The 24,896-nt window shown below is 38.3% G+C and overlaps 1 protein-coding gene across 1 annotated transcript; it reads left to right on the forward strand.

The window, feature by feature from the left end:
* The first annotated feature begins 20,153 nt into the window (after positions 1 to 20,153).
* On the forward strand, positions 20,154 to 23,906 carry LOC105057156 (UDP-arabinopyranose mutase 1). Its single transcript, NM_001319914.1, is given in 4 exon segments — positions 20,154 to 20,554; positions 22,433 to 22,683; positions 22,777 to 22,945; positions 23,357 to 23,906. Coding segments are annotated over 4 exon segments (1,086 nt in total). The 5' UTR covers positions 20,154 to 20,227; the 3' UTR covers positions 23,696 to 23,906.
* Positions 23,907 to 24,896: the final 990 nt, after the last annotated feature.

Raw genomic sequence — 24,896 nt, forward strand, 5'->3', positions numbered from 1 at the left:
GTACTGGCAACTTCGGCCGCTTCTACGATTCATGAAATATAACGGTAAACCTCGCTCAACAAAAGAAAGAGCAACGACAACAAAATAATCCAGTAAATTCATACTAAACATTACAATGAGCAACAAACTGCGAACTGGTGGATCAAATTCATGACAGGAAATTTTCTTCAATTGCTTGTATGTGTTTATGACACAATAAGAATTCACTGTCAGAAAAAGTTGAAGCTGTGAGAGAGATTTTTGGAGAACACCGTACTCTGAGAACTGATTGATATGTTCAAAGAAATAGGCCGCAAAAGTGTGCACAAGGACTAAGATAATTAACCAATAGACTAAGATAATTAACCAATAGATAACTACGACTCAATATAATACACTCAACTGCATTGCATTCAAAGTTTGAAGATAATTACAATAATCCACTATGAGCGTCATAAAAGTGCGGCAACCAAGAAATGCCACGTACCTGGGAATGGATAAGTGAAGGCAAGGCATCAGGAGAGCTCCATGAACTTTCACCGGCATTTAGGCAAACACCATCCCAGCGTAAATTTTCATTGATCTCAGCAAACATCTTCAAAATTCTTGCAGATTAAGTGGCAGCAGCATGTCTTTCTGGATATAAGATCAGATGAAAGATTATAAAAGCGAAGACAGGAAAGTCAAGAAGAGCTTGCTTATCTGAGCCCACTACTATATAGATGGCAGAGTAGACAACCTGACACGAAATTTATGGCCTCATGGATTTATACTGGGCTTTGAAGCAGGCCATGGACAGGTTCTAATAGTCGACATGTGTTAGTTGCATGGGTTTAGACTTGCAAAACAAAATTATTAGATGCTCCAGCACCTGGAGATGGACATCCAGAAGTCGAACTCAGAACCTTCTCTTCCTTGGACGAGAGTGGACTGGTTCATAAATTATGAGATGAGCCTGTTTTGAGAACTATATAAAATGAGCTTATATGTGAGCTAATCAACATCTCTTACTACATTTGGTCTTAAGCAAGAAGGCCATGGATCATGTTAAGACTCTCGTCCTCATACTGGTGGTGACATTCTAAGTTGATCAGAGATTGAGCGCGGCCTAGCCGAACTCAAAAACTATCTTAACATGCTTGAGCAAGTCTAAATATTTCTTGCATGGCTTTACCATAAAATTGAGGGTGGTTGGCTCATCTACTTACGAAGGATGATGAACCCCGAGGGGAAGAATTGTAAGCATCATACAATGCATGCGTATATCCACGTGCTTAATGAGTTTGGGTTGTATCTTGTGCGAAAGAATAATTGATCTTCTTTCACAACCTCAATCATTTGATCGTATTTCGCACAACTTTCAAAGCATGATGAACTTCTTCCTTCCATCCATAGCACACGTCACAAAGTTGAGGTCATGCTTTAGAAGCTGCACAAAGTGCGCTCCAAGAGTTAAGGTCGTGAAAAAAGATCGATCATTCTTTAGCACGGAAGATACAACCCGAATCATGTTTAGGTGGTCTTGACTCTATGGTACTGGAGTTCTCAGCATTGGTGTGTCAAGATTGATGCCAACAAGATATATAGTATCCCTATTAGATGATTAAGCATGCTTTATACAAACGGGCACCAAAATTTTAGGCACATATCCTACCATATAAATAAGTTTGTGGAGCTTGTTCCAAGCCAGGCTAAAAGCAGATCTGAGTCTGTTTTGGGCCTAAAGTCTGGCCGACTCCAGCCCGAAACTATGCTTACTTGGCCCAATTTAAACAGGATACCCAACAGACCACTCCCATCCAAGTTGGCCCATTTACAGCCCTTATGCCCATCGAAGAGATCGTGATCAATTTTGACAAGGGAAGTAGATTTCAGTCTCTATCATATGGCTACCAAAGCCTAAAAAGTTCTATGCACCTGATCATGCTGGAAAATTATCTCTCAAGGCGACGGCCACCGATTAATAAACATCCTATCCCATGGGTTTGTCATCATATAAGTAGGTATATGAAGCTAGAAGTAAGTAGATAGATAGATATAGATAAAGTGGATAGATATAAGCATCACAATTATAATGCACATGGCTGTTAGGAAAGATTTTAGATTCTTCATCTTATATTTTGCTATGGCTGATACATCATTGAGTGTAAATTTTGAAAAATATGAGATTTTAATTATTCAAATAAATTATGGAAATTCTAAGTTTAGGGGGATTTCTTCTATTGACTCATTCTCGGAGTCTAGCAACACTAGGATCCTTTTTGGCAGAAAATCTGCCATGGTGTCAACTTTTAAGAGGGAATATAATCAAGAATATTTGGAAATTGAAGAGTTGAAAAATATTGCCGTGTTTATGTAGAACTAAATATAGGATACACATAATGTGCACGTGCATATGACCCTTAAAAATTATAGATAAGATTTAAGCATCTATTAGGCACTAATATTTCTTTTTTATGAATTATTTAAAATTGATCTTATATAATATACTTCATTTAAATAAGCTTTCAACATTTGTTATGAGACTAGGGCCAATAGATTACCATGAATTTGGACCTGGTAGATATGGGACTTTTACTATACATATAATGATATAATCAAAGTTATCCTAGAGGAAAGTTTCCCCCTTCCAACTCTTTAGAGTACACATTAGAATCTTTTTTTTTTAAATTAAATTTATCATAATTTTATTTTTAAGGGACAAATATGATAAGGTCAATTATATTTAAAAGTTAGAAAACATGGCCACCTAATTATGTAGTGTTAGGATTATATAGCAAACTGCGAGCCAAAACCGATCATATATATTAGATTACATTTGAGTTATGTGTTGTGTAGCCAATCGAATCAATGTGTAGCCAGGTTTTGGTCAAGCTTGCACTGATTGAGTCCTGGAATTGCACCCGAATGATGGCCGAGATTATGATGCAATGACTTACAACTGATTATGGAGTCAAAATGTTGGAAATTTGGACTCCATGTAAGATTATACCACACAATACAAACGATTAAGCACATCAAAGTGTTCCTTCATACATAAGAAAACATATATATCAGAGAAGGCTTGATCAAAGCTATCTTAGCCTGTAAAGGATTGACCCATCCTGCATCCATGTCAGCTAGGCCCTGGTCTCCCCAAGATGATTAGAATGGCTCCATATATAAATGCTATATTCAAACTTACGTCATGACAAGCTTAAGTGTTGATCAAGTTAAACCCTTTTGTAAGACCTAGTCTAGCCTTCTCTGCTCACCACTAATGGTAAGAGCTAGTGCAATATATGGCAATTGATTTAATCATTTAATCTAATAGTTTCTGCAGTTGAAGTTTGGGTACAGCAATTTAATCTATTTCTCATCCTTGTAGCACCGTTAACTACTTGGATTTCTTGTTAGTTTTCGAATTCCTTTTCATCATATTGCTGGATTGGTAGTCGATGAGGTTTCTTTATGCGATCTTGGCACCTGAGGACTCCGTAACCTGCAAAAGTTTTGGTTTATTTATTTATTTTTTAAATGATGCTCGGCGGTGCCGTAACTTCTGTTGTTATCTCTGATCCTCGTTGCACCGTTAACTTCTCTCTCCACCTCTTTTATATATATATATATATACACACGCGTGCGTATGTATATGGAAAATTCATATTTGTTAGAATTTTGATATGGGGAATGTATTAGTTTTAAAAGAATTTGATCTAATGAAAAGTCATAAATTGTATAGTAGATGGTGACCCATTATGATTTAGAAAATAAAATTAAATGATGAAGAAATATATGTAAATTAAAACTCACATATTTCTTCCACTTGTTAATATATATTTCTCTGACTTGTTGTTAGATATGTGTCAAAAAAATTTAAAATATATATTAAAAATCCATTAAATACATGTCACTGGACATATACTGTATATCAGAGATTATTATATTTTAAAAATTATATATCAATTTATCCAGATATATATTGATATATTTGGAGGTATAATTGGATTGTTGCTAAATATATATTAAAAAGCTTAAAATATGTATTAGAAACCCATTGAGTGTATGGCATCTAAAACTTACTGTATACTTGCTAACATAATATTTTTTTAAAATTATTTATCAGTTTTTTTGTATGTAAATCGAGTTGTTTGAAGGTATATATTTTTTGTTGTTGCTAGATATGCATCAAAGGATATTCTTAGAATATGTATCATAAATCTATTAAGTGTCTATTATCTGATTATATATTATATATTTGTGAATATGATTTTTTGAAAAATTATATATTAATTTTCTTAATAATATGTATGGATTGTTGAATGGATAATATTTGCTAGGTGTATATTACTTGATGATATATTATATCGATGAGTATGGTCCATAGGCACGAAGAGGAAGGAATTTTATATTTTGGAGGAAGAGAAGGGGACTTGGGAAGGATAAAAAGTGTCTGATAGATGGATTGAAAGAGAAGGATGGTTTAACGAGGGAAAAAAAAAAAAAAGTATGGATAGAAGGCCTCATAGAGGATGCTTCATATTTCTCCTTTTCTTAGGTTATAAGACTGATGGACTTCATGGTAGGAGTCCCATCTCATTTTAACTTCTTAGTTTCCACTTGAAGATAGATATGATGGTACATGGCAAAAAAGAAAGATTGTTCCGTATGATCTTTTTTGACATATGCACCAGATGATTTTTGTTCTCGCAGCACACTAGAGGAGTGAATTTGTGTTATATTTTTGAGTTACCAAAGCTATTCTTTTAGTAAATAATATATTTTTATTTTTTTAGCCCAGCTATAGAGCATCTCAGCTACAATGATAATACTAGCATACAATCTTTCTAGCTTTAAAATAGTAAAGATAGAGATATTTATTTTAATAATGTGTGAATATAAATTGGATATTGATACATGTTGCGGCCTCTCTCTGATTTTCGTAGTCGGCCTAAAATCGACTAGCTGCTGCACTTAGATGTGTTACGGTTGGGATATCGGAAGATGATATACCATCATCGAAGAAGGTACATATAGTCAAGGTCAAAGACGAGAGCGAGGGGTTGCCGGTGTACAGTGGAGCTAGTTCCACTTGGCATTGGAAAAGGTGAAAACCTGCAAAGGAAGTCCCACCAGAGGTAACTCCGGCGAGGACCCTCCGACGCTCAAATCAGTGAGATGACTTAAGGAGAAAGAGCAACAAAGTCTTTGGATTGCAAATAGTGCGTATCTGGAGGGATCCCCGCTTACCTCTATTTATAGAGAGAGCAAAATAGATGGTAAGAAGATAGATAATCACATCAATCATGTCCTATCATATGGTGTCACATGGTACCACGTTGGCGTCTTTAAATGCTGATGGCGGGCATGCCTTCTATATGGCGCACACATGGCGACGAACGCTACCGCACATGGGGTGTAATAAATGACCCTATAGATATATTTAATAAATTCGTAGCATCCCATCATGAGACGCAACTAGCCGGCCAGAGTATGGTGTCTGAGTGATATGGCCTTGATGTGGCCTGTCAGAATGGCATGACGACCATGCTCGGTGCTCACTAGTCGACAGAGATTCGTGCAGTCGAAGTCCGCAAGATAAAGTCGTAAGGGGGGTGGTGCCCCTCTCTCCAATGGTGTAGTCAACCGTACACCGAGTATGAAATTAGTTACAGGCCGAGCATTACTCGACGTAGTGGGCTGTGGGTGGCATGTAAAACCTAGTCGGTTTTATGTCAACTGAGAGTATACTGCCCTTAGTCGATCGGGTGTCCACGATAGTGGCCAGTGTCGACCCTATCGAGCAGAACTCATCAATCCGAGTCGGGTTGAGTGGCAGTAGCTTAGTCAATGTAGCTCCTCTGATCGGCTTGAAGACGAAAAGATTTGGTAGTCGGCTAAGCGACGGGGATCTACCCCAACACCTACCCCCTAACTTTCGAGTCCGATTGCTTGGTTAGTCGGACGAAGGGAGTTCATCTTTGAGCAAATCCGAGTTGCTTTTGCCAACTGCCATTTGGTTGTCTTGTCGCTTCATGGGGTGGACCGTCGTCTTGTCTTTTCATAAACCATACGGCGACACCATCTCATCGCAAGTCTTACAGCAATTAATGCCACGGTGCTTGAGGTGATTTTTCTAATCGACGGTAGAAGATCGACTAACAGGGTAACATGAACATGTGTACTAGAGTCATCCACATGTCAGGCGTCTATTGGCCCAACTTATTATTACGTGGATTCAGCTTACTCGATAAGATCTGAGCGATGGTGCATCGAACGGGTGCCAAGATCGTCGACTGAGATTGCCGTCACGTGTCAAGATCTCTGAGTAAGGCATGGTACTCGATGTCGATCCCGACCATCGAAGAAATCTATAAATAGGGGCTTCCCCCCTCTTTTAGTCTTGCTTCCGAGTCCAGAGTGTCCACCCTGTCTCAAGTCTTTCCTGTCCCCTTCTTAGTAGAGAGCTTAGGTTCTGCCGCTAGCGAGTCGTCTCCTCCGGCGCCAGTCTTTCGTTGCCATCATCATCATCGTTGGTCTTTTTCTCTAGAGGTTTTCTTCTTGGTCTTTTTCTCCTCTTTTTGATCTTCTATTTAAATCCCTTCTTCTCCTTATGGCCTTTGTTGGTAGAGAGTTCGGAGATGAGAATCTGATCGAAGATTGCAGTTCTCAGACTCCAACCATCTAGAGGGAGATCGAGAAAGTTTCTCAGGATGAACCCGAAGAGGCAAATTCTCGACAGGGTCATTCATACTTTGAGGAGTCGGGCGAATGGCCTGCTACCAAGAACCCCTCTAGGCCTATCGTTGAGAGATCTGATTTGTGAGAGGCAGCTATCGACCGACTAAGGAGACATTATCATATCCCTAGTCGGTATCAGATGATGGTGCCTGACAAAAAAGATCGGATTGTTCATCCTCTTGATGGCTATATTGCCATCTATGAAGAGTTCTTTCGATCGAAACTCCGATTTCCCCTAAACTCCTTTTTTGCCAAGATTCTTGACATGTACGAGATCGTCCTTGCACAGCTTGCCCCTAACTCCTTTAAGATCTTAGCTTGTTTTGCTGTTCTTTGTCACCTTCTTCGGGTTGAGCCCTAAGTTTTTTTTGTTTCAAGCCATTTTTGTATTGAAGAAACATCCTTGAAAATGGAGATGGTGATTCTTTTGTCCTCGGCCCCATCAACAGTTGTTCAAGAAGCTTGCCTCTTCTATCCACATGTAGAAGAATATATTTTTCTATATTACTATCGACCATCCGTGGGGCTTAGATTGGATCTGGACGACTTTCAATCTATCCCCTAATAGAAATGAAACAATTTTGGAGGAAGATCAGGAGACATATGAGAAGCTCTACGAAGTCCAAATTCCTCCGCATCAGGAGCTGCTCAAGAAGCAGTTCCTTTATGACGTCGGGATAAGCCCGACTAGCCATCTCCATAGTCTTCTTTTCTGCAGACTTTTCGTAGCTTTTACTGTGTTCATAGACTAATTTTTCTTTGTCATATCCATACAGGTATGAGGGTCATGATGCAGTCCCTCAAGCAAGCGGTCTGGAAGAAGAAGACAAAGGCGGCATCTTGATGCGCCAAACTGTTGCGGCCTTTCTCCGATTTTGGTAGTCGGCCTAGAGCCGACTAGCTGTTGCACCTGAATGCATTACGGCTGGAACATCAAAAGATGATGTATCTTTGCCGGAGAAGGTGCACACAGTCAAGGCCAAAGGTGAGAGTGAGGGGTTGTCGGTGTACAACGGAGTTGGTCTCCGCTCGGCACTAGGGAAAGCGAAAACTTGCAAAGGAAGTCCCACCAGAGGTGGCTCTGGTGAGGATTCTCCGATGCTCAAATCAGTGAGATGGCTTGAGGAGAAAAAGCAATAGAGTCTTAAGGTTGCAAATAGTGTGTACCTAGAGGGGTCCCCGCTTATCTCTATTTATAAAGGGAGCAAAGTGGATGGTGAGAAGACAGGTAATTGCATCAATCATATCCGGTCGTACGGTGATGCATGGTGCCGTGTGAGCATCTTTAAATGCTGATGACGGACGTGCCTTCTATTCGGTGCATATATGGCAGTGGATGCTACCGCACGTAGGGTGTAATAAATGACCTTGTAGGCGCATTTAATAAGTTCGTAGCATTCCATCACGATGCACAGTTAGTCGGCCAGAGTATGGCATCTGAGTGACATGGTCTTGATATAGCCTGTCAGAATGACATGGCGGCCATATTTCATGCTCAGCTAGTCGGCGAGACTCATGTTGTTGGAGTCGGCAAGATAAAGCCATGGGGGGGGGTAGTGCCCCGCTCTCCAATGGTGTAGTCGGTCGTACACCGAATATAAAGTCGATTATAGGCCGAGCATTATTCGATGTAGGGCCTTAGGTGGCATGTAAAACATAGTCGGCTTTGTGCCGACTGGGAGTATGCTGCCCTTAGTCGGCCGAGTGTGCACGATAGTAGCCGGCGTCGACTCTGCTAAGCGATGAGAAGACTTAGTCGGTGTAGCTTAGTCAGTGAAACTCCTCTGGTTGGATTGAAGATGAGAAGATTTGATAGTCAGCTAAGCGACGAAGATCTATCTCAATAATATATATATAAATAATTTAAATATTTAAATTTTAAAAGCTAGCAAATTAAACATATTAATGTACAAGAATGGGAACAGATCTGACTACCCTATCCATTTTTATTCCTACTCAATATAGATAGGTCTGGGATCTATCCCCTGCCAGTTTATGTATCATTCTCAATGGGACTATGGTCGTTCCTAATACTAGTCCCAATTCATCCGAACGAACATACCTCAAACTTGACTGGCTGCACGATAGAAACTGCCACACCTATATATGGCACCACTTGCATCACACACACACACACACACACATATATGGCATCATTTAGTTTGGCCCATGAAAAAAATTTTTATTATAAAAAAATAATATTTTGGATAGTTATTTTTTAAAAAATTATTTTTTAAATATAAAATTTTGACATATTTGATTAACCATAAAAAAAATAACTTATTAAAGAGTGACTTATATTAGGTTAAACACTCATTTAATTGAGAAACTATATATAACGCCTATTATATCCTTGATAGATGTAGGATCATTTTTTTTTGCACCTAAACTTTATATAAATAATAATATTAAAATTATCAATAAAAAAATAATAAGGATTGTACATTTTTAAATTATCACAAAAAGTATTCTTAGTTTAAATGAAAAAACAATTCTCAATAATCAATAATTATTAGTTATTACTTGTAGTTACTGGCCAAACAAAATAAAAAAAAGCTTGGGTGCGTGATCTAATCGAACTACATATTGCCCCTGCAGTTCTTAAATCTTTTAATATAACAAATTTATTAATATAAATATAAATATAATATTAAATATTAACAAAAAATATTATATTAGTATAAATATTAAAATAATATTATAATATTTATTATAAATATATATTATATTATATTATATTTATATAAATATTAAGATAATATTAATTCAGTATATATCATTATTCAGTATTTCATCTAAATTATCTATTGATATTTGGTAAAATCTTAGTCGCATATCTTAAAAGAATATTTTTTTTAAAAAAAAATACCGACAATTCTCATTTCATGAGAAGTTTCAAAATCCATCTCTCTCATGAATTTTCACTTCTCATAAAATATGAGAAGTGTCAAACTTTTTCTATTCTCTTTTTTTTTTTTAACTCTAATCAAATAAAAAACCCCCTCTCTATTTTTTAAGAATTATCTCTTTCCCTCTCTATTTTCTATGAACTAAACAAATCCTTAAGGACACTGAAAGACCACCTTCCAGGGATTCACATATGAGATCTCTGATTTAGAAAGCACGTGCAAAATCAACTTATGAGGGTGTTGCTTGCCTATGAATGGAAAGCCTGATATCTTGTTGAAAAATTATGGCGAAACAATGACGATGATTATAAAAATTTGTGCTGTATGAAAGAAGACAAGCTCTTGGCATATTATATCTTACACAACATGCATCAACATGGCCATGCACCACACCAATCAACTCGTCTCCATTTTAAGACCCAATCACTAAGACGGGCGCATGGGCGCACGATGAATGGAGCTTGTAAGAAGAAGACGAGATGATTAGCATGGTATACGGTCACGTATTCTATTCAACGTATGATATAATTTCTCCCAATTCTTGGATGGCATATCCATTATCAGTTCAGCAAAGCGCCCACCAAAGATGAAATTTTTTTTTTCTACCTAAAAAAGATGAAAATTTGGCATTCAAGGACACAAGTTCCTTCTGTGACGGATATCAGGTGTCAATTGTGAGTTGCACAGGGTGAGGCTGTGCTTTGTTGGGTCATAAGATAAGTGAAAAGCCTGTTAAGCCATTTATTCCACCTTCCCATTTATTTCTTCTTTGTTCTCACCCACATTTTAGAAGCACCTCGATTAGATCACTTTTCTCGCAAAAAAGAAAAGAAAAGAAAAGATTTTTTAAAGATTAATATATAATAAATACTTTATTTTTCTCCTCCTAACTTAAACGATTCACTGTTTTGAAAACATGGAATAGTTGTAGGTCTCTTGTTTGCCCTTTCTTAACTTATTCCTAGCGCAGCTGCTTCATGTAACACAAGGTAGCAAATAGAGATGAGTGAAGTGTTCGTGAGCCACCTCGAGTTTAACTCCAAACTTTGGCACAAATAAAGCTTGCCCAATTAGTCAACCAGACAAGTTAGAGAGCATGCATTGCTCACTCAAGCTTAGCTCAATTTTGAATTCAACAAATAAATAAAGTAATTTATACATTATTTATTATTTTAATTAATATATTATTTCTATAAAAGTCATTTTTATATTATTTATCATGTAGCTCATGTAGAGTATTATGCATTTCAGTTATAATCTCAAATTATAATTAAATTAATAATTTAAATTACATAAATGAAAGTCTTGAATATTTTAATCTCTCATGATTTTTTTAAAAATGAGTTATTTGATGTTGTGGTATAGAAGAGAGGATATCATTAATCCCATATCGATCGTGAATCAAGGGAGACTGACTTATATAAGAAAAGACCATTTTTTTCATATGAGACATCTTTTGAAGGACGAAACCGTGAGATCCATAAATTAAAATGGATAATAGCTTACATGCTAAGCCATGAGCTCGTGACCGCAATAGTGAACAGCTTAAGTTTAGCTAGAAATTAAATGAGCATAAGTTCAACTTGATTATAAAACGAGCCAAGTTTGAGGCCTAACTCACTCATGTTCAGATCGTTTACACCCAGAGGAAACTGGTTCCATAATTTGTGAAGACAGATGAGATCCTTCCCACACCTAATATGGCCTGTTTGGCAGCACCCATAAGATAAACCTTTGTCTGTTTGGGTAACTTTCCTATCAAAAGGACGCGCAATAAGATTTAATGATATCAGAGAGGATTTAATTTAAACCATAGAAGATCGAGTTGCAAGGAAAGGTGTGCAATTTTGCTAGTTTCGAGTTCAGTACACACCGACCGCTTGGCATATGATTTTTCAGTGGTATCTAAAAATAATTATTAGGTGAACTTAGTCTACCATGTCATCTCTAGACTAGTCCGATACAAATTGCACACATCATCTAATTTAAGCATGTGGAGTATCACTTTCGGGTGGCACAATACATGGACTTGGACTCTGCAGGCTGGTGGCGTGATTGAAGAAAAAGAAATCGTGGAAGTTGATATCGAGCATTTGGTTTTTAAGTGCTCCTTTATTGATCCATGTAACCCTTGGGTCAATGGCCTGGCCTGGTCTTGGTAGGGTTTTGGTCTCATCATCTACTGGGCTATTGTTGTTTCATGCAGTGGTGGGTTAAATGTATCATATTTCTTTTCTCAGATGGAAGCTTTTCAGGATCAATTGAAGGAATTGGTCGTATATTCTAGTATTAAATTTTTTTTTTTATAGATAACATATTACTATTCGATGCTAATAAAATTGATAGTATTGTAGCAGCTAAAGCTATCTTGCTTGCATTTAAAGGTCCTTTTGAATTGAAAATTAATTTCCACAAGAGCTTCACTGTCTGCTTGAACATAGATGAAAGGGAAGTATATAGATTCACCTCTTTAATGAATTATAAAAGAGACTCACTTTTATTTACTTATTTGGATCTCTTTTTTTGTGACAAACAAAATCTGAAATAGTGCTGGATGTCTTCACTAAAGAAAATAAATATAAGATATATGGAAAGAAACATTACTATCTTTGAGAGGTAGAGTTACTCTTATTAATTTAATTTTAATTGCATGACCTTCTTATTATACGTCAATGTTTAGACTTTCAACATGGGTGGTAAATAGAATATATTAGATATTCCAAACTTTTCTATGGAAAGGAAAGAAGACCATTAGTAGATTTACTGTCTCATAAATTAGGATAATATGTGTAGCTCCAAAGTGCAGGGAGAGACTTGGGAATCAAAAAAATTGATTCGATGGATCTTGTTCTTCTCTCAAAGTGGGCTTAAAAATTTAAAATAAAATCAAATAACTTCTGATTGAAACAAATCAAAAGTGCATACTATGTATTAAAAAAAAAAAAAATTTGGTATACGAGAATCAAGAAATACGTCAAAAAGTTCTCTTCTATCTGAAAAGATATCAATAAGCAGCTGAATACATTCTACAATTGTACATCCTTCAAGCTAGATAATATCAATTATATTTGATTATGAGAGAACTCTTACATGAGCCTTGCATCTCTATCCTATCTCTTCAATGACCTCTACTCCAGAGCTTTGAAGCCAAATTTTATAGTTAATTCTCAAGGGCCATTGCGATATCTTACTTGGAAAATCAAAGTCAAAGATTCTTTGACTAGACAGCAAGCTGCATAGCTTGGAAACTCTCTAAGCCATCTTTTTCCATGTCAGACTTACAAGGATTGTTGACATGCTAACTTGGAAGCTTACTCAAAATGATATTTTTTCAATTGACTTCTACTACAGGTTTATCAACAATGGTGATCTAAAAGTTGTTATTCTAGAAAAATTAAGATATTTTTTTGGCTTGCTTTGAGAAATAGATTCTATACTAGGAAAGTTTTGACTACAAAAAATTGGCAAGTAAGCTCAAGTTGCAATCTCTATGGATCAAGGGTGGAATCTACCTCCCACTTATTCATCAAATGCCCCTTGCTCATAGCCTATGAAACTCCATCAAAATCCAACTGAGCTAATCTTTGGACTGATTGGGGTGTAAAAAATTTCAACTATTGCTACAGAAAGTAGGAGATCAACTATGTGCAGCCATATATTGGGAGATTTGGAGGGAAAGATATGTAAGAATCTTGATTAAAAAGGAATCTTATATTTGTTCAACTATCCAAAAAAGCGTTGCATATATTTCACTTTTGGGAACTACTGTATACTAAAAAATTGATTGAAAGCCATCGCAAGCTATGGAATAGCCAAGTTCCACTAGCTAGCCGACAATTTTTTATAACTCTACATGCCTCATCCTATAAACTCTTGTACATTTTCTTGTTTACCCAATAAATAAATAGAGGGAAGCCTCTTGCTCCCTCTTTTTCCTTTTTTTTTTTTTTAAATAATGGCTTCCTTTTTGTTTTTTTATTTTTAAAAAGAATAAGAATAGGTTCATCACCAACATTTCAAATGAAATATAACAAAAAGATATCCAGGTCAATTAGTTAGGAGATACTGACAAAAATTAGAACCGCAGACTCGTTGGCTAGATTAAGAAAGGGTTTAGTAGTCCTCAATAAGTCTTGCTTATGTTGAGCCTTGGCACGAGTTTAATTAGGATGTTTGAAGTGGAATTCTCAACTAATATAATGTTTTTTCGGCCTTATTTTGACGCTCCAAACTTGAGTAGTCCAACATCAATTTCTGTCCGGGAATTGCGCCCAAATGATGGCCGACATTATGATGTAATGACTTATAACTGATTACAGAGTCAAAATGTTGGAAATTTGGACTCCATGCAAGATTATACTACACAATACGAACAATTAAGCACATCAGAGTTTTCCTTCATAAGAAAAATATCAGACTAGACTTGATCAAAGCTACGTTAGCCTGTAGGGGATTGACCCATCCAGCATCTGTATGTCAGCTAGGCACCAGTCTCCCCAAGATGATTAGAATTGCCCCATAAATTCTATTTGAAAACTTAGGTCAAGACAAGCTTAAGCATTGATCAAGCCAAACCTTCTTGCAAGACCAAGTCTAGCCTCCTTTGCTCACCACTCATGGTAAGCTCTAGTGCAACATATGGCAATTGATTTAGCCATTCAACCTAGTTATTTCTGAGGCCGAAGTTTGCGTATGGCAATGGTCCAATGGACTCAACCAACTCCAATTTGATCAAAACTTTGTTTGTTCATGTCAAAATATCGATGTGGAACATGATTTTTTCGGGGAGCTGACAGCTAATTCTTTCCCAAAATTTTAAAGAACATGTGTCAAAAACTAAAGGGAGAACAAAATGCAATTCCCCACCAAAATCTTGAGTACTCGGTCATTGTCTCGCTATTGATACCTTGCTTGTCGTTAGCTTAGGCTTTAAATGCATAGTTTTCTTCTGGAAGTAATAACTAATTATAAGAACACCATGGGTTGACCCTGAGAACACTTACAGCACTACTCCACCCCACTACTTGGATGCCCAATCTTTCTAATTGACCATCTCTTTCGTGCCGAAAAAGAGAGAGTATATATTCTGCACGTTCCTCGCTGCAGCAAGATTCCGGGCGCTGAAAACCATAGCTGGCCGTTTCTACGCGGTGGCACCGCTGGCACGTACCATAAAAGAGAAATGACGACAAATAAAATAGAAGGCATACACCGTTTCAAATGGACGCATTCCACCTACCTTTTGACATCTTAACAACTCCATGGTCCACACGACCACCACATTGTAAGCTTGTGTGGAACCAAGTGGTACACGGCTTCATAATTTTGTTTTTTTTTTTAGGAAAAAAAAAAAATGAAATGTTTGGCTGAGATTGTTGGCTTTATGTATGGAAAGCATGGGCTGGGATCCAATTTTGCTTCACATGTGCAGCACATTCGCTGCCAACCTAAGTTCATTAAGAATTAGTGTGACTTTTCCTGTTCAAATTACAAGGGAAAGAAAATTTTATTGTAGAGTGACAGAAAATTTACAAGGGAAAGAAAAGAAAATAATGTACACTATGTAGTAATTTAAAACAGCCTTATAGGGATAAAGAATCAAAAGAGGAACCAGCTCTGAAGGTTCCAAGTTTCCCCAAAAACACCAGAAGAGCAGATGAGTAGCAGAGGTGAAGGACCCATAGCACACTCTTTTGAGTTTCCAGATGGTGTTGGCTGTTGTAGAAAGAAGAGCTTAAAAACAGAGAGCAGGTAATGGAAGAAGCAACGTTCCAATTAATTGGAGGAGTCTGATAATAACTTTAAATTCCTCTTAAGTTGTTCCGGAGTTCTGCAAGTACCTGATGATGACAAAGTAACAGACCAATCGGATGTTTGAATAGAAGTTGCTGCAGACGAGGACCACCTCAATTGAATGAACTAATGTGTTTATCAAGTGGGATCCTTAGGCCACGTCAGGTCATATCAACAGAACTTTTGGGAGCTGTGGAAGAGTTCAAATCAATTTTGTGACCATCTTTCAGGGTTACTGAAGTATATCTCCATGTAAAAGAAAAAAACAGGAGAAAATAGAGGCATCTAAATCCAATTGGTCCCGGGCAACGTAGATCTAAATGTCATGTCCGTGACCTGATTTCACGGGTTGTCACTGTGGGGTTGGTAAGAGAATTGAGTACCAAATGCCAGCTACATACAGTGAGATTTCAAAGTTGCGTTGGCATACTTTGAATTTTTCTTCCTCCTCTTTTTTTTTTTTTCCTAAACTTTGCACGCCATAACATGCTACCAAGTGTGACATTGGTGGTCATATATCCAAACTAGCCGTTGGAATCACATGAGCCTCACTTACATAAAATGCCTAATCGAACTGTACTACAGTCTACACAAAGTGCCAACGTGGAGGCAATCTCTTTTCTGAGTGGAGGGGGACAATGTGGAGGCAATCTCAGGACCTCATATTCCATTATAGATGGGATTAGGTGTCACAAATCTTGTCATGTTGTGACCCACCAATGCAAGCAAAGTCCCCACTTTAGAAGCCAGCTGGAAGAGGGCAGCACATGAAATTGGTGTCGGATAACCAACCTATGCCAGAATTTGGAAGTGCACGGCTCATGTGGAGAGTGTGGGTGCCATTAGATGCCCCAAATTAAGGGTCTCTTCCTTCTTGGGGAAAAAAAAAAAAATGTCCAACTTAATGATACTGGATTGTTAATTCTTGAAAACCGTGCTTCAGCCACCAATGATTAGGAGCCTAAGTGAAAACCCACCACCCACCGCTTTCGATTTGAAAGTAATACGAAGTTTCATCCAGTTCAGCTGCAACCAAAATTGTTTGGATGAGACGTGGAATTGGAAAGGTAGCTCGTTATGGATATGGATTGGATCAGGATACATATGTTTTGAGTTTGGATCTGAATCGATCCGATTTAAATCCAGTATACTTTATATTTCAAAACACTCCTCTAATACGAGAAATCGGCCTTCTTCTTGTGATATAACTTTTCACTGACTTGTGTCAATGATTATAACCATGCATGATTATCAATCTCTATATGGAATATATTTTCATCAGTGTTTACATATTGCTCATTATTATTTTATTACAATATATTTACCATATAATCAGATAATTAATCTATATAAATATTTATTATAATTCATGTTTGGATTATTTGTGATCCAACTTGATTTGAAAATTTTGATGGATTGATAAAATTAATGTCATATCCGATTCGAAACCCAACCGAAGGGAATCGGATTAGATTTGGGTTCAGTTTTATGAATCGATTCAAATATGGATTGGGTTTTAGTTCTATTCATCCCCAATCCAATCCGTCTCTCTTACAGCCCTACCCTCTATCTGATACTCGCACCCCTCTCTCCACTTTGGTTGGGAAGGTGCACAGATAAATCAAAGCTAATGCTCATGGAGCCAAGGCACCGAAAGATGGGGATCCGAAAGGAGGCTGATATCTTTCGACCCATGCCTTAAGTGGCAATGGGTACTACAATCCAAGGTAAAGTTCAACGATGGGCCTAATATAAGTAATAGATTCAAGGGTTGCATAAATGAATAGCTTTATCATAATTATTGCGTTGAGGATAATTCGTGAATGTGAATCTTGGCACGCTTGCCATTGCTAGTTGTGTGACCACGCGTCTAAGACCAGTCTCCATGGTTGTTTGCGTCAACACGTAACCTTCAAAGTCTTCAACTAGTGGAAACCTACCACCACATCCGCATAGAATGTTCACATGTGGAGCCAAGTTCTTGGATCTAGATCTATTAACCAAAAATGCAAGCACGAAAAGCTCATTAACAGAAAAGGACATAAGTTTGCTATCTAGATGTAAATAAATTAGTTATTGTACACAGTACATATATTTATATAAAAAATAAGTTTTTTTTTTTTTTTTTTTTTTTTTTTTTGAGGAACTATTTATAGCATTGATTCATTAGAGGAAATTCCAAACCATTTCCTTCAACGTTAGGGAAAATATATTCTAAGTGTTAATGTCTGCCAAACATGCGGTAAAGTTACAAACTGTTGCTCGATCAGATTCATATTCTTTTCTAAAAATCCAAACTATTTCCTTCAATGTAAAAAAGTAAAAAATATTTCTCCAACTTTAATGTCTGCCAAACTTGACTTAAATTTGGTGTACTAGCGGACAACGCATGTTTCTTGAATGCAGATTAACGGGGCTTTGGACTGGTAACCTATATATCACTGCTCTTGAAACGTAAAGACATTAATAACCATAAAAAGGTGGAGGCGTTCATTTCCGTAGTTTTATAATGCTTAAAATTGCTTGGTGTTATTTTTTTTTTTTTTCTCATGAATAATCAATATATTAATACCATGTAGCATTATAGAATAAATTATTAACGCTTGATTGCAAATATCGTTGTACATGGGCTTAAAATATCGCTGAGGCATGATGATGTAGATTCCAAGAGCCAGCGATGGCCAGGTCGACCAGATCCCAAATTGACCGCAGTTGCCGGTGGACGTGGTACCATCATACCACGTGGCCGTCGGTGACGATGCTTGTTCTTTATAAATGCCGGTGGCAAGTTTACTTTAGGTGGAACTACGAGACTACATGTCTCCGGTTTCTGGAGATTAATAGGAATTCCGAGATAAAGTTATCATGGATATATATATATACATAGATAAAATTAGATTTTATTTATATCAACCTAGTTAAAATACATCTAAATTAAAAAAATAATATATGAGAAAAAAATAAAAAGAATGTTCCACAATGAAGTCTGTAAAATAGTTTCTATAAAATCACTATCCAACAAAATAGCATTATTAGTTTTTCTAAAAATATTTATCTATGAGTCACTTGTTAATGGATGGAAATGAATTTGATAACCATCTAATCACTGGCAGTGAGCCTCCTTGGAATAACGGGACAAGCCTTTAGTTGGTTTATTGTATATCTCAAATCTTCCCACATAGCCCACAACTTGACCATAGGAACTATATTCTAAAGTTTAACTCTACTACAGCTACCAACATGCTACTTGGACTTCTGACATAACTGGGCCTCCAAATTTTCTTTTATCATGTTGCACGCTTCCATCAAAATTAACTTAAGGAAATAGAAGAACGGCGGATACAAATCAGTCGAAAAGTATAAATGGATATTTATTTTCTTTGAGTAAACTTTTACATGGCTTTGACACATGTTATTTAAGCAACGCGGGAGGAGTACATGGGGTGAAGGATCTCAAATAACTTTTAGATGGCTTTGACAATTCAACAGCCAAGATCTTGAAAGTTTTGATAGATGAAACATTTCAATCATTCCGTGGGACTTGGTAATCTTAAAAAGAATGAAAGTTTCAATATGATTATTTCTATATTTCTATAATTTTGAAGATCGACTCATTATTGCATGATAAAAATATCGATTCACCAAACTAATTAACTCGTTGCACGTTTAGTGATCATAACATGTAAACAAGTACCAGGGAAAACGTCCACGAAACCCTTTACAACAACTACGTGAACATATCTCAAGTATTTCAAATAAAACAAAGCTACAGATCACGAGCTGCTGATCACTACTTGCTTTGGGGGGGAGAAATTATTTGCGTGGACCACGCCCAGGTGGACCAGTGCAAATCTCGGAGCACGGGCACGGTAGATAACGAGCAATCGGAAATTCGTGAAATAGAAGGGTTAATGTGGCGTGTTATCCACCGTGGGATTTGACCGGTCCACCTGGGCGTGGTCCAGGCAATAAATGGTTGAGTACAAGCAAGGGTTGCTTGGTATTGGCTGGTCCTACCGTGCTTGGCACCGATCCCCAACTGCCGCATCATGAATGAACCCAGTGATGATCAGTTATCGAGGAATTGGTAAAAGAAAAAAATATTATTAGATAGATCAGACCTATCATGGATTCAAAATAAATAAATTTTTTTTTTTCATCGTGGATCTACGATAAATCTAATGGCAAAGTACCCTTTGGGGAGTTGCTCTGCAGCACGGCTGATATGCCGACAAATAAACGATATGAACGGGCTTTAGGCCCCAGTGGTCCAAAACTCAGTGAAAAAAAAAAAAGAAAAGAAAAACTCGATAAATTCTAACGGTTGTAGTCGTTTCATGGCACCGTTTGACCGGACATGGAATTTTACAAGCCAACGCCCCTCCGACTTGGATCCGCTCACCACTCGGTCATTTCAGAACGCCTTGACCACTCGTCTGAAACACTAACCAGTAACCAACCTCCACACGCGTACAGATACCGGTGACCGCGACCGAGTCGCGCGTCCGGATAAATCTCAAGTGCGGACGTCCGCATTATCCGCCACTCATCTCGTCAAAGCCCGCGCCTTCCATGTAGCAGGATGATGGCCCGTCCCCACGGGATAGTGTATGCGAACGCGAACGCGTCGGAAATTCTTCCGTGCCGTGCCCGCCGCCCTCGCACGTGCCGGCACGTGCCGCGCTCTTTCTATAAGACGACCCGCTGCGCGAAGCCTTCTCCACTGCCTTCTTGTTCTTGGATCGAAAAAAAGGAGGCTTTATTTTTTTCCTTCCCTCTTTCTCTCCCCTGGTCCTCATCTCTCGATCTCGGAGAGAAAGACAACAATGGCGGATTCCGCTTCGATCCCGAACACACCATTGCTGAAGGACGAGCTCGACATCGTGATCCCGACGATCCGGAACCTGGACTTCTTGGAGATGTGGAGGCCCTTCTTCCAGCCGTACCACTTGATCATCGTTCAGGATGGGGATCCCTCGAAGACGATTAAGGTCCCCGAGGGGTTCGACTACGAACTGTACAACCGGAACGACATCAACCGGATCTTGGGTCCCAAGGCCTCCTGCATCTCCTTCAAGGACTCGGCTTGCCGCTGCTTCGGCTACATGATCTCCAAGAAGAAGTACATCTACACCATCGACGATGACTGCTTCGTGAGTGATCTCTTCTCCTTCCTTGGTCGGTGGAGGGTTGTTGATTAACACCCCCCCCCTTTTTTGTCGTCGTTGTTGTGGGGTTTTGGGGCTGGGGTTTAGATTTGGGGGAAGTTGGGTTCGGCAGTTACGGATCTTTTGTTGGATTTGGCGGATCTATTTTGTGGTCCCGTTTGTCTTAATTTAGCGTAAAAAAGATCGCGTTTTGCCGAAGATTTCTCCTCCCTTCCGCCCTCCCCCTTGCCGTCCCTTGTTTTCTTTTTTCTTACTGGATTTTATAATATTGATTATGATCGTGATGTTAGGACTCAGGATTTGGAGAGCAACGCTTTTTTATGGAATTTTAAAATATATATTTTATTGCATGCCTCATTTACATCGAAACCTTTGCTAATGGGTAGTGCTGTCACAGATCTCTCGCTTTCTTCCTTTTTTTTTTTTTTTTAATAATATAAAGTAAAGATCTTTAGCATCTTTGGATCATAAGTGATCTTCTTTGTTTTAAATTTATCCTGTTTTTGTATTAAATCTTTACAATGGTTTTTCTTAGATTGGATTTTAAGTGAGAATGATCTGCTCCTCTTAGTTTTAAATCTGAGGTTGTTGCTGTTATTCCCTGGAATAAAAACGCGATCCAGAATAGTCCGATGGACCTCTTGGAAGGGGATTTGTTGAAACTGCTTTTTAGTGTTTTTACATCATTTTTTTCTGATCCGCATTGTGATCTCTATGAGATGTATCTGAATTAAATTTACCATGCAGTCTTAATAACATTCCAAGCTTTTAGTTGCTTGGTTGATTCGTGGCTTCTTCGGATGAAGTGTCTTGTTCCTAGTTTAAACCGCTGCTAAGTGTAGTTTGCAACGAGATGTATATGTTTTCACTATGAATTTTGGTCAGCATGGGTTTGTTAGTTGTTTTGGTTCCCCGAAATGTCTTAGAATTGGAGCTTTTGTCACCGATAAACATTGACGTTTTGTCTTTTTTGTTTGAATTTTTATGTTCATAATCCATGGTTAAGTATGTGCCTTGAAACTGACATATCTCTCTTGTAAGTAATCATAGTATTTCATTTGTTCTCTTCTTGTGTTTCTTCGTTTTGTATATTGACATTTAGTGTGCAATATTAGGCTGTTTGATCCATGTTTTGTTTGATTTTCGTAAGCTTTTACCAACATTTAACTTCATGCTTTTTTTTTTCAATAAAACCTTTATCTTTGTTGATGTTGTGCGCACTAAAGTTCCTACCAAAGCGATGTTACATCCCCTTCAAATGGCCTGTCAGTAAATAGACCAAATCTGTGTCATGAAAAAACTAATTCAGGTGGACTAGCAGTGACACTTGACTGCATGGACCCTTAATTGACTCCTCACCCTATGGTTACATCATGATTTATAGGTCTGGCAACTACCAGTTAGATTTTGGACTTTTGTCAGCATTATCTTTCACGAAAACTGTGTCTGCCTCCTGTTGTGATGTGTTAGTTGAAACGTTTTTGATTGGTAACTGACCCATCACATTGCAGTTTTTTGCATGAACATGGAAACTTAAAAATTGTAGTAATTGCTTTGTGGATCTGAAATTACAAGCCAGTTTAACTGCATGTACTTGGTTTTCATTTTCAGGATTGCTGGTTTTGATATAATTACAATTCATTGGCGCAAATATTAGTAATAAATGTACATAGACTGAAAGATTGAATTACTTTTGGAAGAATGCTGGTTGCATGTTTAACTCAAGTGACTTTCATATATCTATTTTGCCTGGATATCCTGTCTATATTTTTAAAATAGCAACATGGTTAAGTTATGCATCTTCTTACGATCATTTGTTGGCCTAGCACACTAGATATAAACAACTATATTATCTTTCTACAGGTTGCTAAGGATCCATCTGGCAAAGAGATCAATGCACTTGAGCAGCACATAAAGAATCTCCTCTGCCCTTCGACTCCCTTCTTCTTTAACACTCTTTATGATCCCTTCAGGGATGGTGCAGACTTTGTTCGTGGATACCCTTTCAGCCTTCGAGAAGGTGTTTCAACTGCTGTTTCTCATGGACTTTGGCTCAACATTCCTGACTATGATGCTCCCACTCAGCTTGTCAAGCCTCGTGAGAGGAACACCAGGTAGCAAAGCATATAATGCTGGAGGAGTCAGTGATGTATAATTGGTTGTTTAATCCAAACTTAATTGTTAAGCTGCTGTTTTCTGTTCATCAGGTACGTGGATGCAGTTCTCACAGTCCCCAAGGGGACTTTGTTTCCCATGTGTGGGATGAATCTGGCTTTTGACCGTGAACTGATTGGCCCTGCAATGTACTTTGGACTTATGGGTGATGGCCAGCCTATTGGGCGTTACGATGATATGTGGGCTGGTTGGTGTACCAAGGTCGGTTGCTCTATGTGTAATGCATGCCTCCTGTTTTTCTTTGCCAGTTTTGTAGAAGCTTGCTCATCAAGGCGATCTTTGGTTAACAATTTTGGTAAAACAGTTTTGCAGAAAAAAATGAATGCTTTTATAAAAATAGCTGTTTGGTTGTTATCCTTAAACCTGTTTTGTGAAAATTGATGTTATGGAACCTGAAAAATGAGTTGTATGAAAAAAAACAACTCTCCCTCCATTTTTCATCAAACAAGTGTCACAGGGAATCATGTTTTATGAATTATGTCTTTTATCTAAACAGCTTGCCGAAGTTGTTAGAAACATTGGCATTTCTTCGTCCTGCTTAAGGAGGAAAACAAAAAAGAAAAAAGCAATGCAGGTGTTTGTGCGTCTAATCTCTAATTGGTTATATTGCAGGTGATCTGTGACCACTTGGGTTTGGGTGTGAAGACCGGACTACCCTACATCTGGCACAGCAAGGCCAGCAATCCTTTTGTGAACTTGAAAAAGGAGTACAAGGGTATCTTCTGGCAAGAAGAGCTGATTCCATTCTTCCAGTCCGCTGTCCTTCCAAAGGATTGCACCACCGTTCAGAAATGCTACATTGAATTGTCCAAGCAGGTAAGAGAAAAGCTCGGGAAGATTGATCCTTACTTCGACAAGCTTGCAGATGCCATGGTTACATGGATTGAGGCTTGGGACGAGCTCAACCCATCTGGAGCTGCTGCTGAAAAACCCAATGGCACAGCCAAGTGAAACAAAGTAGGCAATATGGACATCTTTACCATTCCCTTATCTTATTAGTATTTATGGACGTAAACCTTAGATGTTATTCTTATTGTTTTTTACACATTACTCAATTCTCTAAGCTTCATTGTGAGGCTTGGGTTGTTTTTGCAGTTGGATATTGTAATCTTTTTCATAGTTGGAGACAATAAAGTATTTTATGCTGTGTTTTTAAAGTCACTGTGGGGTTTTCATCAGCATGGCAGGGTGGTTTCTGAAATGATTTCCTAACATTGGTACGTGATAGGTCATTTTGTTTTGCTTGTCATAAACTTTGCATCGCTTTCTGTTGAGGTAGGAATGGGACTGCAGCTGGGTCTGCCATTGTAGCTTTGATCAATACCAGCTTTCAAATGGTTAATGTTTAAATTAGATGATGTGTAGGGAAGGGGAGAAGATCAGCGAGGCATGTTGGCTCCAGGGGGCAGTCCTTCCCTCTTTGTTTTGAGGGTTGTGGGGAATGACTTCCCTTGTGCTGGTGATTCGCTGGCAGTCGAATGTTTATGGGAGCTGCTAGTGCTGGCCTCCTGCCGGGTGCCTTCGTTTTAGGTTCTGATGAACAATCTTGTGTTTTCGATCAAATACTTTTCCACAGAAAAAAAAAAAAAGGGGAAGTTTATAGCATGTTATATGACAATGTGTGTCAAGAATGGTTGTGATCACATGGTTACTGCCAACTTTTTTGTTTGTATAAATAATTTTGTGCAGATCAAAATGTGGTGCATCGGGCCGGGTTGGGCCGTGTCCCTGCGGAGCCTGGCCTAAAATCCTTTTCTGGGGGCTTAGTTTGGCCCGAAATCCGTTGGGGACCGGAATTAGCCCGTCGGTGCCAAAGCCGACGAGCCAACCCGTCCTCATTTCCCTCCTGGACTCCCACTACTTTGAGCTTGCCGAGCTCGTGTAAGAAGGTCCTAGACCCTCGAGGATGCCGTGGGCCGCCAAAATGTCACCATCTTGTCTTTGTTCTTGTAATAGGAGTTGATCTCGGCGGGCGAGCTTCCTATAATCTATGTACTTGTTCAACATCCTCCTGGAGCTTGTGGAAGTCATTTTCACTGCAGAGATTCTCCTCAACGTTGAGGACAGTGCCTTTGGAGAGTATGGTGAGGCGCTAAACGAAATTGACCTGATCTTGGCCCCTCTGCTGGCCAGCAGGCTCGATGAGGTGCTG

Source organism: Elaeis guineensis, chromosome 2 (genome assembly GCF_000442705.2).
Source record: "Elaeis guineensis isolate ETL-2024a chromosome 2, EG11, whole genome shotgun sequence".
NCBI lineage: Eukaryota > Viridiplantae > Streptophyta > Magnoliopsida > Arecales > Arecaceae > Elaeis > Elaeis guineensis.